This window comes from Letharia columbiana (genome assembly GCF_014066305.1).
Source record: "Letharia columbiana isolate WasteWater2 chromosome Unknown Sc0000004_s0, whole genome shotgun sequence".
NCBI lineage: Eukaryota > Fungi > Ascomycota > Lecanoromycetes > Lecanorales > Parmeliaceae > Letharia > Letharia columbiana.
In genome coordinates this window covers 371823-388023 of record NW_023501040.1, presented here as the reverse complement: position 1 = coordinate 388023, position 16201 = coordinate 371823, and the positions used below count along the sequence as shown (strand labels likewise).

The 16201-nt window shown below is 48.0% G+C and overlaps 7 protein-coding genes across 7 annotated transcripts; 3 read left to right on the top strand and 4 right to left on the bottom strand.

Moving 5' to 3' along the window:
• Positions 1-492: 492 nt before the first annotated feature.
• On the top strand, positions 493-1877 carry HO173_002074 (uncharacterized protein; the record flags this gene model as incomplete). Its single annotated transcript, XM_037304010.1, has 2 exons — positions 493-599; positions 650-1877. 2 exons carry the CDS (start codon positions 493-495, stop codon positions 1875-1877), a joined length of 1335 nt encoding a protein of 444 aa, XP_037168805.1.
• Positions 1878-2818: 941 nt separating this feature from the next.
• HO173_002073 (uncharacterized protein) lies at positions 2819-3499 on the bottom strand (the record flags this gene model as incomplete). The annotated part of the gene is made up of 4 exons (XM_037304009.1): positions 2819-3008; positions 3068-3204; positions 3264-3279; positions 3327-3499. 4 exons carry the CDS (start codon positions 3497-3499, stop codon positions 2819-2821), a joined length of 516 nt encoding a protein of 171 aa, XP_037168804.1.
• Positions 3500-3689: 190 nt separating this feature from the next.
• Positions 3690-4142, top strand: HO173_002072 (uncharacterized protein; the record flags this gene model as incomplete). The annotated part of the gene is made up of 4 exons (XM_037304008.1): positions 3690-3775; positions 3834-3940; positions 3994-4026; positions 4084-4142. The coding sequence occupies 4 exons, from the start codon at positions 3690-3692 to the stop codon at positions 4140-4142; spliced, it is 285 nt and encodes a 94-aa protein (XP_037168803.1).
• A 432-nt stretch (positions 4143-4574) lies between these two features.
• Positions 4575-5656, bottom strand: HO173_002071 (uncharacterized protein; the record flags this gene model as incomplete). The annotated part of the gene is made up of 5 exons (XM_037304007.1): positions 4575-5155; positions 5203-5234; positions 5284-5459; positions 5543-5558; positions 5631-5656. The coding sequence occupies 5 exons, from the start codon at positions 5654-5656 to the stop codon at positions 4575-4577; spliced, it is 831 nt and encodes a 276-aa protein (XP_037168802.1).
• Positions 5657-6612: 956 nt separating this feature from the next.
• HO173_002070 (uncharacterized protein) lies at positions 6613-10452 on the bottom strand (the record flags this gene model as incomplete). Its single annotated transcript, XM_037304006.1, has 4 exons — positions 6613-6798; positions 6864-7223; positions 7288-9572; positions 9642-10452. 4 exons carry the CDS (start codon positions 10450-10452, stop codon positions 6613-6615), a joined length of 3642 nt encoding a protein of 1213 aa, XP_037168801.1.
• Positions 10453-11120: 668 nt separating this feature from the next.
• Positions 11121-11749, top strand: HO173_002069 (uncharacterized protein; the record flags this gene model as incomplete). The annotated part of the gene is made up of 2 exons (XM_037304005.1): positions 11121-11135; positions 11513-11749. 2 exons carry the CDS (start codon positions 11121-11123, stop codon positions 11747-11749), a joined length of 252 nt encoding a protein of 83 aa, XP_037168800.1.
• A 485-nt stretch (positions 11750-12234) lies between these two features.
• HO173_002068 (uncharacterized protein) lies at positions 12235-14023 on the bottom strand (the record flags this gene model as incomplete). The annotated part of the gene is made up of 5 exons (XM_037304004.1): positions 12235-12483; positions 12542-12895; positions 12944-13144; positions 13191-13615; positions 13663-14023. The coding sequence occupies 5 exons, from the start codon at positions 14021-14023 to the stop codon at positions 12235-12237; spliced, it is 1590 nt and encodes a 529-aa protein (XP_037168799.1).
• Between the last annotated feature and the right edge of the window lie 2178 nt (positions 14024-16201).

Here is a 16201-nt window from a genome sequence, read left to right as displayed (position 1 = left end):
CGATTAGAACGGCAGACGCTAATGCAAGGCTAACCCCCATATAGATTAGGTGATAAGTAACAGACGCGTACACACAGTTTCTTTATCTTTCCACCTTTCTGTCGTCGTTCTTCTATTAATCGGGCTAAATATAGGCTGATGGAAGGGGACAAACAACCCTCTAAGCGGGGGTCTCTACAGTTTTAGATATAGGAACCTCGGCGATGGAACATAATCAACCATTTAAATAGCTTTATGCTTGCCCGAGTGAGCGACTTTTGAGGAGTCGCGTAGATTTATCACCTAATCTATATGGGGGTTAGCCTTTGCAGTAGCGTATGCCATTCTAATCGACACCTGACAATCCCCTTTCAGCCTTATCCGTCTGTGAGATACCCGCCAGTGCCGCCGACCTATTATGAAGTAGGCTCTGCATCTACAACAAGCGTGTAGCACCTCACGAATACCTTCCCAAGACACTCCGGCTCTCTTCCTCTAATAAAGAGACAAACAATGATGCCAGGCACGGGCCGACCAACGCAATTCCATGGCGTCCCTTTCGAGGAGCGAGCCCCCGATGGCAAAGGAGGCAAGCTACCCTTCGCCCTTGAGTATCCAGCGTACCAATCTCTTCCCAGCTTCATTACCCGACTTACTGACCTCCGCGTAGCGGTCACCCTGATGCCCCGCGTGGTCAGAAACGCCTTGTCGAAGAGAAAGGCTCATTCGGCAAATCGACACGACGCAAAACTCCCTCTAGAACCAGAAGTGCAACTCCAGCAAAGAAAGAAATCAACCCTACCTTGGACGGTTTTCTGTCAGCCTTGAACTACGACACTCAGCGAGCCATCGAGTCCCCCCGGCAGGCGAATGCATCTACACGAAGCCAGAATGATGGCAATGTTGCCTCACATCATCGGCCCTCGCACAACAAAGAGCCGACACAGATCATAGTGTCCGGCTTCGCGCCAAGTACACAATGGGCGGCTATCGATACCTACGAGAAGATTTCCCATGGCCTGATCTGCGAGGACTACGCTCGTCGACCACCTGCCGAGCTGCGAAGATATCCCAACACCCTCAGCTCACCTTCTGTCCACCCGAGAAAACTTACTGATCCAGAGCGTGAGATGGCTAGACATTATGCTGGAGGCGAAAGCTGGGTGCGGCTCACTTGCGATTCAGCAGAAGCTGCGGACCGAGCTGTGGAGATGTCACCGCAACAGGTTCATGGACACTGGGTGTACGCCGAGCTATACAACGGCACGCGGCCCGAAACTGACCTGCCCATTCCAGTCCGGGAAGAACGCCAACGGCGAGGATCCTTTGGAAGCCCAAAACCTCAACGCAGGCCTCCTCAGACACTGAGTGCCGCCTTCTCGCAGCATGCGATCAATCAGCAACGTCCAACATCTACACTTCCGAGGTCTTTCGGCATGCCCGCTACTACACAGGCAAACAATCAACGACCCAATGACGTCGCATCATTTTCCTCCTCTACAGCATCATCGGCCACGGCCACTGGTCCGGATGATCCTGATCTCCGCAACCGTCACCCATCTCAGGCCGAAGACAATAGGTCCTCTTCTACTACTCAAAAACTTACAAATGCATCGGTTCCAGAGTCCAATCTTGCCATGATGAGATATTTTACCGACCGGCCACGCACCGTACTTCGTCCTGCAACTGAAGCATTCTTGCCTCAGCCAACCTGGACCGACCGACAGGTCCAGTGGCTCAGAAGCTGGGGCGTGATCCCTGGTGATTTCATTGGCAACGGACCTCATCTAACGGAGAACGGCGACTTTGACTGGTCTAGAGCGAGTTGGTACTGGTGTTTCTGGAACTGGATGGACACATATCTCAACACCAATTTTTGCAATCTAAAGGACGAATAGAGAGGAGCTGGCACTCCGGTCTCGATGCCGGTAGCATTCACCACTTTGCATAACACCTTTTATCACTAGGCATTCTATCCACGCGGCATTAAGTGCTGTCCATCGACTTCCTATATTCACGAGTAGCGCTAGGCCCATCAAGCCGTCCCACAGTCCAGCAATTTCATCAGAGAGCATAACGTAGAGTCGTCATGTTTCGGGAATCTTTTTAGCATCGTCCATCTCAGCGCCTCATCATTCGGCATAGCGTGCGGTATCCGAAAGTTCCACATCGGATATGCTGGGGGTCATATCTGCTGGAGTCGGTCTTCTCAAATCACATCACTGTTGTCAAATTACGGCCTGTCACATAAACCAGGTCTCGACCAGCATAGCGTGCGGGATGATGAGGGTTCATCCTTTTCGATTACACAATTTCGGAGGACCAAGCGTTGGCATGGCAGACCTCACAAAAAAAATCTGTGTTCGTTATTCCTACATTGACTGACTTCGGTGGGTGCCGTTGGTTGAATCTGGGAAAGAGTACAACAAAGTGTGGAGGACACCAAGTATTGCTAGTATTGACTGACTTCGGTGTATGTCGCTGGTTCAGTCTTGGTAGCAAGCAGGAGCCTCATGGCATGGCAGAGGTTAAGGTTAATTGGTTTGAAATGTTACCTCTGTTGACTGAATCGGGTGAATGTTCTCTGGTTGATATTGGAGATAGCAGTAGCACTTAGCTCTAGTCACGGATGGATTTACTCTTCGAATTCATGGCCTAGTTCCTATAGGAATGGCCATGGACCAAACAGTCAGGATGGCAGGATAGATGTCCAACTCATCATTCTTCTTCCATCTGTCTATCCACGTTGGTGACGGAAGCACAGCTGATGGTGAGACGGGACAATGCGCAGCGACATCATAATTCAAGCCCCCGCGCTGACGATTGAACAAAACATTGCTCATTTCACAGCCTTTTGCGCCGCGCCCTCAGGATCTGTTGCAATGCCCTTGACGGTGTTTGCTATATCTTTCGCGTCCTGCTCTGCGATCTGCCCCGCTGAAGCAGCCTCCTGGCTCTGTTGATGCGTGAGGATCCGAATCACTTGCGTCACACCTACACACCCCAGGAAGAAGTTTACGGCAGCCAATCTGAGAAGGTTGTTAGTCTCGCTTTGAAAGGAAACACCTAGATTGATGTCTGTTCGTACAGAAGGTTTCGCGGTTTAATGACAAAACACCACCGAGTCCAAATTACGCCGGTGGCTGTGAGAGCGACGTTCTGGGTCAGGGAGAGACTTTCAGCTGGTCGAGCAAAGTCACTAATTCCGGCGAGGACAATGCTCCACTGTCCTGAAGTCAGTTGCGAGGTTCCATTGGTATTACGGAGCATTTTCGTAGACGCACCTTCATGACTGGGGCCCTACACGATATCAGTGATTGACGAATCGTAGGGTAAAAGCTCCTTACCAGAAATGCACAGTCTTGACACCCACAGGACTGTTCCATAATCGCTGAACAATTCCTTCTGTAGGAGCAGCGGTCGCATCTGCAGTCCGGTATCTTCTTCCCAATGGCTTTTTAGTAAAAGCGCGGGAGAACCTCGCGCTCTGAAAGAATCGCAGACCAGCTCGTGAGGACATGTTGACAGGGTAGACAGCAGCGGAGTCTGGCAGATGAAGCTGATGATGGAGGTCGGGGAATTGAAGCAGATGTTGGAGTCGCCGGTCAGCCGGCAGTAAATTTAATCTCCGGCACTACTCTAGAGCTTGAATGGCGATGCTCGAACTCGGAACCATAGCTTCGCCTTCAATTGACAGCTACCAATCCACCATGTCGGGCAAGTATGCCTTCACCAAGTCCCTCAAGGAGGTGCGCTTCCTTTTCTGCCAGACTTCGGACCACAGCGCAGCTACAAGGTTCGAGCAATCGCATTCATTCTAGCAAACGCACAGACTTAAAAAGCGCCCGGCTCAGGTCGTTTCTTATAAGAGCTTATCCCACCATGAAAAAGAATAATCCGCATACACCAATTATGCTTAGGGAAGCTTTGGATACCGAGCCGACTGTTTTCGCCAGATACGGTACGCTTTGGTCCTTGCACGGCGTTTGAGCCAGAGCTGATGCATACACGCAGAATACGGCAAGGAAAAGCGGGAATCACTAAGTGGTAGGGTGCCTATAAATGTATGAGATCGAACTTCCAAAGCTGACCGATATGTTGAAGGTCTCAACGACAAAGAGATTGAAGAAAGGATAACGGTGTTGGTCAAGGAGCCAGTGTAGATAGGAGGGAAGAAGATTAAGGGGAGCTTGGTCTCTTTGGAAGATAGTCACTATTCCAGTAACTGCTTGAATTGAAACCACTCCTTTTACAATTCATTTGCCTTCAGGTTTCAGACCAGAGGTCTCTACCGACATTCAATATTGCACCCTTCGGGGCCTGTGGCCATCAAAGTCTGCCTTTCTTAGGGCTTCCATTTTCTCATGTTGCAACTTTGAGAGTCTTGTCACGCAAACCTTGCGTTCCTTGTGTTTCCTGGATTGTTGGTAATCTACACATAGGGGTTGTTTGCCACTGGAGCTCGCCGTTGTCGAGGCTTTTCATCCATTGATATTGTACAAACGAGAAATTTTGCCTTCGCTTTGTGCCTACCGAAAACCTCGTCGACCCCTAGGAGAGTCTGTTCGAGGCATCGGTCTCTCAAATTTGAGTCGTTAATTGGCCCCCACTTCACCGAATCTGTACTGAGCCCAACTGAAAGAACCTTCCTTCAGGGTCCATAGCCGCTCCCCAACGTCGTCTCCTGCTGCACCCGCACCAACAAAGATGGGTAGCAAATGATCAAATGTTGGATGTGCTTGCCTCGCATCTGGTCGCGTGAGGAGATTTGCCATCTTCTGCTCACGCTCTGCAGGAAGACTGGTTACGGCGTCTTTCAAGGCCTCATCAAAGCTAATCGTGTAGGGCATTGGCCGCGAAGTTCCCGCGGTGAATCGAAAATCGCGGAGATTGTGCACGGCCATGCCAGAGACGATGATGGCAATGTCTCGCGAGCGAAGACTGGCCACCGCTCGGCCCAGGTTGTAATGTTGGTAAGGATCTTCTGAAGAGAAGAGAGAGACTTGCACGAGGGGTACGTTCAAAGGGTTTTCTTCTGGATCAAAAGCCACCTTGAAGCTCGCCCAGACTCCATGATCCAGGCCTCTGTCGACCGGTTCAACCTCGATATCATTTGATCGGAGCGCATCTATGACCAACGCAGCTACTTGCTTGCTGCCAACGTTTGGATATTTCTCTTTGCGAAGTTTCAGCATTCCCTAGTTTCATGCCCGGGTGAATTACCTTGATAATAGTGTCCGGGAAATCCACAGAAACTGCATTCCGGTCAGATTATTGATCAACAAGCATTTTGAATCCCCTTACTCATAAATCAAGTCCGCGTTTTCTTTTGTGTTGACTTGGATTTTGTTGCTTCCTTCTGACTGCCAATGTGCGGAAAATACAACGACGGCCTTGGGCTTCACTTTTGTTGTGATATCTTTGCCTATGCCCTGCAGTTTCTTATACACCGGGTGGTTAAGATCATACATGACGTTGGGCTGGCCTCTACGGGTTAGCGCAAGTACATATTCGCAGGAGGAGGGACGATTTATCTCATGGAACCAGCTAAAGGCTGACTTACTCCACCATGGGAAAGGCTGTGATGAGGGGTTAGTATGGACCAAGACGTAAAGATCTCATAGAGCATGGGAGATGGAGAAAGAACGCACAAGAAGACAGGGGTTTTGGCTGCCATCAGTTTTGTAGTGGAGATGCTGACGGCACTTTTGAGGATAGGCGAATCAGCGCGCAGTTTGTTTGACCAGTCTTGTTTGAGAGTAGAAGTGAAGTCTTCCCAGGGCGAGGAAGCCTGGGATGCGAGTGAAACAGCTAGGATCGAGACCAGGAGAGAGAGAGGGCCGTGATGGTTGGAGAACGAAGGCCAAAAGACATGTACCACTGGACTCGGAGGTCTGATGTTTTATATCATTGTTCAGTACGGGCAAAAAGCCAACTAACTTCCTAATTCAAGGGGTGTATTACTACAATAGACCTAGGTTTGCAAAGCAAGGCGATATTTTATTGGCAATCCTCTTGATTGCTAATCGTCGGGGCGGTATCGGCAAGCCCCTCTCGGATCTGTCTTTGTGTGACACTGGGATCGGAGAGACGCAAGGCTGTGATTCACAAGGAAATCTCAACGCACAAGGAGGGGGCGTACCTGCCTACATGCTGTTTCCTCACAGTCTTTACAATGAATCGCCGTGTAGCCCTAGCCCGAACCCTAGCCCTAGCCCTAAATACTCAATCACATCGGGTCCACTATATTCCGCTGCCAAGAACCTGTCCTCGTCCTCGAGGGGATGGAGCCATCCCTTGGATCTCAAGTACCTAGACAATACCGATGCGGTGAGCTGCCCATCAATTCCTTCGGCTTGATACCCAAGATCCTACGAAAGTTAGATAAAAGCCTACGTGCAAGACTGCCCGAAAGCCGACGTCTATTATACAAGACTGTACAGAGATGCTTCAGAGATTGCTTCATAGATTACTTTTTCTTCACCGACTCTTGTCAACATCAACGGTGCGTTATTGACTTTTTCGGCAGGTTCAACCGGTATGATATACACAAGCCTCCATGGTCGATGGTGCTGCTTATCCTCACGCTTTCCAAGTAAGTCGGATTGGATTTGTGTCCCCACTCCCCTATGATCACATTATGGTACACTCTCCCTCACTGTTCCTCCTCATGGCAGATCGCGAGACTCGAGTCTTTTGCTTCGCTGGGTTCCCTCGCCTTAGTTCTTCGAGTCTACCTCTTGCTTTCTCAAAGCCTTGGCTTGCACTTTTCCAATACCAGCGCTTTGCGTCTTCAAGGTTTGCGGGAGCTCCGATTCCCTATAAGTAATTCGGAGTAAGCACTGTTGTCGAAGATGAGGACTGTGAAATTGGTCAGGACATACCACTTCTGTAAAATAACCCATAGCATATTCAGCCTTCGCCAGCCCCGACTGAGCAGCTTTACGAGCCCAGAGATAGGCCTCTGTGTCACTTTGCTGCAGTACCCCTTCAGACCCCGTAAGGTACCAACCGCTCAAGGCAAGCTCGCTCTGATGCTCCTCTTGCACTGCTGCTTTGCTGTACCAAGCAATACTTTGTCTGGGATCAACCGGGCATCCCATCAGCCCGTATTCATACGCGCAACCGAGACGGAATTGCGAAAACTTGTAGCCCAAATCGGCTGCTTCAGCGAAGAGTTGCTTCGAGTATGCTTCGTCCCTTGGTACACCCTCATTGCTGCTGGGTTTCTCGTGCAGAAGAGCCTAGGTTGCGATAGTGTCAGCTTCCATCATGCCCCGCAATTTTGACTGTGATCGGCGGACTCACAAGTTCGTGCAAAGCATGTGGATTCTCCTCGTCCGCGCGTTCCGCCGCTCGTTTCAACCAGACAACGGCTTCTTTGGCGTTCTTTGGCTGGCCCAACAATCCTTTTAATGAAATGATGCCCATCTTATACATGGCGGGCGTGTCGCCCAGAGTCGCGGCTCTTTTATACCACTGCATAGCTTTCACAGCGTCCCGGCTTGTACCTCCACCTTCCTCATGTCCTATCTCGCAGCATACTGCCACTCGGTAGGCGGCTTGAGCATGGCCTGCTTTTGCCGCTGATTGATAGAGCTTGAAAGCCTCTCGAGTATCAGATTCCAAGCCTAGTGATCCGCGGCTATACGCGTCGGCCAGGTAGAACGTAGCTTCGCTATATCCATTATTGGAAAGTTTCTTGACAATTTTGTGAGCATCTAGGATGTATTTCTCACGACTTTTGTTGCGTGTCCTCGGATCAGCTCGCTCATCAACTAGAACGGAAGCCGCTTCAACCATTCTCTTGGCCAAGACTAGTTGATTTTTTGGGTCGTCAGGGTTCCTCGTCGTGGCCTGCTTAAGTCTTTCAAGCTCCTGATGAGTCACTGGCAGAGACTCTTGTTTGATGTTTATGGAGCGCGAGAATCCTGGATTTTTAGTGGGACTCGATAATTGCATGGGCGAGGGTGTGGAGTCGTACTGCCTGAGAGGAACTGGCTTCGGCGCTTCATTGACGGGAGAGCTTTGCATTAAACCGGGTCTGACTGGCGCAGGATGCGATGGTAATGCATCCGGATTTGATGGTGACGCGATAGGGGGCGACGTGGGTCCTGTTCGATTGTTGATTGGAGATGGTCTACCACCAGGCGGTCCCATCTGTCGCGAATGTCCATCTTGCACTGGCGGTGAACAATATCGGTCAGGCGGCCCGTTGCCTTGATATGCCGTTAGGGGTGTAGCGGGTGCGGGAGGCGGCATATTTGCTCTGTTGTGATCATTGGGACGATATCCTTTTAAAGGCATTGATCCCTGATACTGGCGGTCTTGTTGGTAGTGATCTGGCCTTACATTGGGAGATGCCATAGTACTATGGGCGCTAGGACCATACTCATTTCGAGCGGGAGCTGTCGCAGACGGTCTATCGGGAGCTCCAGGCACACCAAAGTCGAATCCATCATCGAGCGGTGGCCTCGGTGATCGCCGGTCTTTGAAATTGGGTTGTGATCTACTCCGGGGATGTCTCGCATTCGAAGATGGATCATTCCTATGGTCTCCACGTACATCGTCCCGTGGCGGAACTGGCACTGGTGGAAATTCTTGAGTTCTTGGTTGTGGCTGCAGATGGTCGTCGATGGTCATCCCTCGTCTACGACCAGCGCTCGGCGCAGGTCCACCGTCAAAGTTTGGCATATCTTCGTCAGCGGGAGATCGGTGCTGTCGACCTTTGTGCTGGAGATATGGCTGGTGGTCATCCTGGCTTGTGTCATAATAAGTGTCAAAGAATTCGCCGAGACTGTCGTTTTGGGCATGTGGCTGACGAGAACCCGTGCTTTGTGCATGAACCACTGCGTCGACTTGGGTTGGTCTACCTTCATCCGAATATGGTTTGGGCTGAGGAAAAGATCCTTGCGGAGACTTATTTGCTGGACTGGTTGGCGTATACCCTCTGTCTTCAGGACCGTGGTAACCAGCAACGAAACCAGGCTCCTGCCAGGCCGACTGATCTGGTGGGCGAGCAGATCCCAGGTTTGCTCCAGAGAGCGCCGTTGGCAGAGTTCTGCTTCGCTCATATTCTGTGTCCATTCTGGTGTCAAGTGGAAGTGATGGTCTCGTCCGGTTGTCTTCTGAGTGTCGACCGTTGACTATAGGCTTGAGTTGATCTACCCGCGCACCACGACGACCATTGTCGCGAGGTCTAGGCCTGTCTTGTGCTGTTCCTCGGTACTGCCCTGCATCCCTTTCAGGCTGTGGCTGGTGATCGAAGTATCCTCCACCTTTGCTATTGGAATTTGTTTCCGATATAGCTGAAGGCGGAGTGTTTGATTGAAATTGAAGATCATTTCCGTTCAGCTTCTCTGTGCCATTAGGCGACAAAGCATAGCTGCTCTTGCTGCCTGCAGTTTGCGGCCTATTGTCGTAAGTCTTGTCTTGCCGCGAGTCATCACGCAGGCTTGTTGATCCCATGGCACCATCATGACCCGTGGAATTTGCATATCCGACTTTATTGGGCCTCAAGGGAAATGTTGGAAAGGGATTATCCCAGGCGACTGCATCATGCGATATCGGTGTTTGGATGACCCTATCAGTAGCTGAACCAATGGTCAGCTGGCATTTCGATACACACGTTTGAGCTTCCTGTCACGCTTTGGCCGACTTACAGGGTTTCGGGTGCTGAGAGTTTTGAGGTCTGGTGGAGTGGGGTTGGTTCTGGTTGAACCTAGATGTTGGTGCTTCCGGCTGTCTAGGAGGTCGATCGTTCCTGAAGTTGCCTGAAGAGATCCCTCGGTCGTGTGGACCTCCTCGGTCTTGCTGAGGATACCCAGCATTGTATTCGGGGTCTTGGTAATCCTGTTCGTCGCTGTGAGGAGGACGATTGTAGTGCTGCGTTGCTGTCGAATTGTCTGGGGTCTCGTGAGAAAATTCATCGTACTCATGCTCGCCGTTGTTGTGTTCCTGTAAGCCATTGTGGTGCATTGCTTCTGGTTGATAGTGCCGTTCATAACCTTGTGGCTCACGATATTGGTTCGACTGGTAGTACGGGTCCTGCTGGTGATAGTGATCTCTACCGGGTGCTGCAACTTTTGATTGCGGTAAGCCTCGACTTCGAGGATCATTGCGAGGATGTCGTCCTGCCTCCATTGGTCTCCCCTGTGGCCGTTGTGCGGGCGGCCACCTTCCATCCCTGTTTTGGCCCCTGCCTCCGTGCCGCCCATTGCCGCCATCGTAAGAGTTGTCTTGATCAGGCCAATCCTCGTTGTATCTGTAGGATCCACCTGATGGCTCACTGGTACTTTGAAATACCTGCGGACGACCCCGTCGAGAGCTACCACTGAAGTGCGCCGCTTGACTTCTTGAGCCGTACCCATTCTTCGCAGCGTAAGGTTCTCGAGAAGACCCATATGAGGGCTGCTGGTCTTGGTAGGGCGGTCTTTGTGGGCCGCCATATCGTGGCTGCTGAGCATATGCCATGACTCCAAATTGGCTGCTTATTAGATTGCCAGAGGTAGAGTTGGTTCAGACGGCGTCACGGCAATGAGATCCCCTACACGCAATCTAATTGCTCTTCAGCCGGTGCTCATCTTTAATGTGTTCCTGATGAATATGTAAGGTAACGCGCGCTCCTGATGTGAATAATGAACGGGTTCCTCTCAAATACCTCCGTAAACCTCAAGATATTGATGATACTCGCACAAAGATCGAAGTTGTTATGCGGACGCTTAGGAATTGTAGGTTGAAGGAGTCTGTGAGACTTTGACAGTATAGAACGATCGCTTTCAAAGAATAACTTCCAGACCACGAGAATACCGTAGTCTCTGCGATATCCAGGGGTGGGTGATGCAAAAAAACAGGAGCACAAGGCCTAACAAAGGAGCGGATTGACAGAGCCTGAAAACATGGGCCCGCACAGGAATTGGAAACATTCACGACCCAGACATTGCTCGCGTACGGTATTTTTTTTACAGGAACTCGAGGCTGAGTAATCGTACGGCTGCTGTATAGGGTTCGTCATTCCCAATCGGGTCTTGAGAATGTGAGGGAGTCGATTGGCCTACACTGTCTGTTGATGTGGCTCATTCACATGTGGCGGTGGTGGCGGTGCAGACCATTGCTTTTCTTAGAGTGAAATCGCCGCTCTTATGACTTTCTCCATGGTTCGTGTTTGATTCTTCAATAAGTGACAGCCTACCTTGTTACACTGCCTTACACTGCCTTACATTGCCTTACATTGCCTTTTGCTATATCGGACACATCGAGTCTCGGAATCCGTTAGGCCACAAGGATCGACGTTCACGGCTTCAATTGCCATCATGTCAAAAGCGGCGCTTTGGTTCAAGATGCTGTCCACGTAAGAGACACAGCCCAATTGTCCTCATGATTGCAGATGTCATTTGACCGTTCCTAGCGGTGTCGTCATATGCGTTGGTGGCCCAGCCCTTGTCTACTGGGTATCTCCTACCGAAGAAGAATTGTTCAAGGCACGTCGTCTACAGACCGCTGCACCCCCAGGACATGTGCTGATATGGAGCAGAAATACAATCCAGAACTCCAGAAGAGATCGTTGGAGAACAGGGAGCAGAAACAGCAAGATTTTGACAACTTTGTCAACAAACTCAAGGAATATTCCAAATCCGACAAACCAATATGGATAGCCGCTGCCGAAGACGAAGCTCGTCAAAGAGCTAATATCGCAGAGGAGCAGCGAAGAATAGCGCAAGACATACAAAGGAGAAGGGAGAAGATAAGAGACGAGAGTCTGCAACGATGAATACATACCTGGCTAACAGAAAAGACGGATTGCATTTATTGTGTCTAACTAAAACCGCCTCCAGAGCATGATAGCTAGCTCGAAAATGCATCCTGAAAGGTGACTGAGAACATAGCCGGCGTTAGGTTTCAGGCGTGTTCTACAGCCATCTATACCTGAGCTTAGGCCTGCTTCGAGAGCATAGTACTTTGGTTTGAAACTCTCCTCTTTGGGTTTTCACTGGACAGATCCAAAGAATATGCTTTATACCGGTTGAGACGTCTCTGCGAGGATGCTATTTACAACACACGATCGACTAGCATACACATGTTATGTCAACAAAACTTGAAACATCAAGCTCGGATTACGGTCATGACCCATTGAACATGCTCAAACCCCAAAAACTGCGCCGGTGGTGTCTTTTTACAACTTGGCTGCAGGACCTACGGACGTGATTTCATTGTACAGTAGTGTTGTTAAAAAGTCTGCCGACCTATTAGCACCGATCAACAAAACGAGAGCCTTGGATGAGACTTGCCTGCATAGTCTTCCCCAGTGACTTGACCGGAGAAATACTGAGCTGCAAGATGATACTTGTTCCCCTTTGGCGCTTTCGAGGACAACTCGTCTGCCTGTTCTTTGAGAAGCTTCTGCGCATACACTTTGTCGACCTTCGTGCCTTCAGCTGTTGTGATACCGTGTTTACACCATTGCCACAATTGGGATCGACTGACTTCGGCAGTTGCCGCGTCCTCCTAAAACATTGCCACTCGTGTCAGTCAATGCGGGGACTCCATGGCTGGGATGCCTTACCATTAAATAATTGATTGGGACGCAACCAATCCCCTTTAGCCAACCCTCCATATACCCGAGGCCGATATTGAGGTTCTTCCTGATGCCTTCTTCCGTAACGGTGCCCGGCATTTTCATGTTGAGCAAGTCGTTGGCGGTTATACGCACCTCTTCTCTTCGCACAAATAGCTGGTTGGGCGTTGGCATGTGCTTGTTGAACACCTCATTCGCAATGTTTGCCAGCGCTGGGTGCGCCACCCACGTGCCGTCATGGCCTGCGCGTACTTCACGGAGTTTATCCGCATAAACGCCTGCCATAGCTTTGTCGTTCGCCTCTTTATCGTCTTTGATAGGAATCTGAGCTGCCATGCCGCCCTGAAATGTCTGAGCTCAAGGCTGTGATTGGGAATGGGCTCAACTTACCATAGCATGTACCCCTCGTTTGTGGCATGTTTTGATGAGAAGCTGGACGTAAGCATCCATGAAAGGAACAGTCATTGTGACTGCGGAGCGGTCCGGGAGGACAAAATTGGAGTTCTGACGGAATTTTTTGATCACGCTGAAGATGTAATCCCATCTACCACAATTCAGGCCAGAACTATGGTCACGGAGCTCATAGATGATCTTGAAGCATCAGCATAATCAACGTCCCACAGATAAGCAGATCTACCTCTTCCATTTCAAAGGCTGCTACAATGGTTTCGATAAGAACAGTCCCTCGGATAGTTCCACGCGGCATGCCAATATAGTCCTGGGCTAGGTTGAAAACATCGTTCCACAGACGCGCCTCGAGATGTGACTCCATCTTCGGTAAGTAAAAGTATGGCCCTGTCCCGGTCTTGACCAGCTCTTGTGCGTTGTGGAAAAAGTAGAGACCGAAGTCGAATAGACTTGCAGATATTGGTTCACCATCGACTGTGAAGTGCTTCTCCACCATGTGCCACCCTCGAGAACGCGCAATCAGAGTAGGGAGCTTCCTGTCCGTCCGGAGTTTGTATTCCTTCTCTCCTTGCTTGAAGTCGACTTGCTTTCGAACAGCGTCATATAAATTGACCTGACCATTGACCATGTTGTCCCATGTCGGTGCACTGGAATCTTGAGCAGGGTCAGCATCGGACATAGAAATACAGGCGAATACGAACCTTCGAAATCCGCCATATAGGTCCAGACATTGGAGTTCAGAGCATTGACAACCATCTTTCGGTCCGTGGGCCCTGTGATCTCGGTTCTCCTGTCGATCAATCCTGGCGCTGGCGGGGCACCTTTCCAAGCATCGTTCTCACGGATATGCTTAGTCTCCGGCAAGAAGTCTGGCAGGATTCCTTTGTCCAGCTCAGCTTGGCGGGTGTCCCGGCGTTCTAAGAGGTCTTTGCGCTTCTCATTGAACGAACGGTGCAGTAGAGCAAGAAAGGCTGTTGCATCTTTGCTTAAGATCATGCGGGTTTGGTCATTAAGAGCACCGAGAATGGAAACGCTTTGAATGATAGCTTCAGTGTTCGACATGTTGAAGAAGTGCTGTTAGGCGGAGATGGACTTGGTGGTCTTGACAGGTGTGATGTGAACTGGTCAGTTGTGGTTGATCAGAGGAGTTGTGTACCCCAATACGTCAGACTTAAGGGTGTGCAAGTTGTCCGAGGGAACGATATTAAGGCAAATGACCAAATGGGTGAACGGAAGATGTTGACGGGATCTTGGCCGCTGGGGAAAGGTTTCTTGGACACGATGATCAACAGTCAGCAAATGTCGAATCGAGTCAGAAGAGATCCCTGACGCCTACAATTGATGACGGATTGACCCTAGAACTCCAGCTCAACGTCTGTATTCACCTGGGGCAGGGAGACGAAAGTTGCAGGTGGCTCCACCAGCTCCGGTGGTGGGGTTTTTGGTCCCTCGCGGAGATTAAGACACGGGTTTAATTATAAGTGCCTCGGCAAGACGATCCTTTCTGATTATCTCCTCCCCAGCTCCGGGTTACAGCTCGACGGGCTTAAGCTCGGCAGGGGTGAAAAAAGTTCGGCAGGGGTGAGTAGATTAAGTATATGCACCTCGTCCGGGGGAAAGGGATACACTCAGCATATGCCAGCACCCATCGGGGGTGAAGAAAATTAGTCAGCGACGTTAGCCCACGCGGGGTAACTACCCACAAATTTTATCTATCGCAAATTTTCCGCGCATTCCAGCCACCATGTTTTCCAGCCACCTGATTTTGTACCGTATTCAGGACCTGGCCCCGGAGAGGTTTGGAGAATCAATCCGTCCGAACAGATTACGGAGATTGAGGCATATGCTTAGTATATGCCTTGATCCCCTAAAGTGCCGACATTATTTTCGACCCGGCCCGAGTTCACCGGGGTGAAACGGATACGTAGCATATCTATGGGTTCACTGGGGTGAAGCTTCGGCATATGCTCGCTTCACCCCGGATGAACTCATAGCATATTCACCCCGGATTGTCACAGTAAGCTGTCGTGACTGTATGGGTACATGGTTTTACCTACCTTTGTACCTGTTAAGGAGGTACCTTGATAAGAACCTTAGCTTAGTATTATAAGTAGTTACTTCTTAATAGAAGAATAATCATCTTTACTATATACTACTTATTATACTTATATTTCTATATTACTCTTATAATATAATAGTAATACTATTATTCGATATTAATTTACTATCGAATAATTTAAAAGCTTCTTTATTATTATTTATTTATTTAATAGTACTTTATTACTTAATTCTTTATAGCTATTCTACTATCTAAGTCTTTCGCTAATACTCTTTTATTTATTAATTAAAGTTTTTATTACTTTATTAATTTAATAAGTAATTTTAATCTAATAAAATATCTTCTTAATATCGATATTATTTATATCTATATTAATTAAAGAGTAATTATATTAATCTTTTAAATCGACGACTTTATTAAAATAATATATTTATACTTTAATCTATTAAAGCTTTTAATAATATCTATAATTTAATATTTTATTATTTATATACTTAAGTCTTTAGAGCTATTAAGAGCTTTATCTATATTAATATATAAAAAGAAAAGATAGAGCTAAATAGAAAACCTTGAATATATATACAGTTAATTATTAATTCGTTAGGTCTACGCTTTTTGATTAGAACCGCGGGTAAATAAATTAGCGTTCATAACCATTAAAAATCCTTCTTCTACTTTAACCTCTAATAACTTTACTATTTTCTATTAAAATTTTAAGACTTTTATCAAATTATAGTCTAAAACTTACGCTCTTAATAATAAAAAATTCGAAATTCGATCTTATAATTATTAAAGCGTAAGGAATTCAAATATCCACCAAAGTCGCTACAAATTTACTCGAAGCCCCGATTAAAAAAATGATTATGAATTTAATTTATAGGCCTTTACTCGTTATAAAATAATAAAATAAGAATTAAATTAAATTCTCTAGAATTTAAGTTATTAATATTATAATTATTAAATTAAATTATTAATAAGTCTTTCTTCTATAAAATAATTAGAGATTTTAATAATTTTACTATATAGCTAATAAAGCTAATAAAGCTATTAAAACTTTCTTTAATTAATATTATCTTATTAAATTCGTTTTTATTAAGCTCTTTCTTATTAGCTATATAAAAATCTTTAAATCTTATTTAAGTAAAAAATTCTATATTAATAAGCTTATTTAATAGATATTT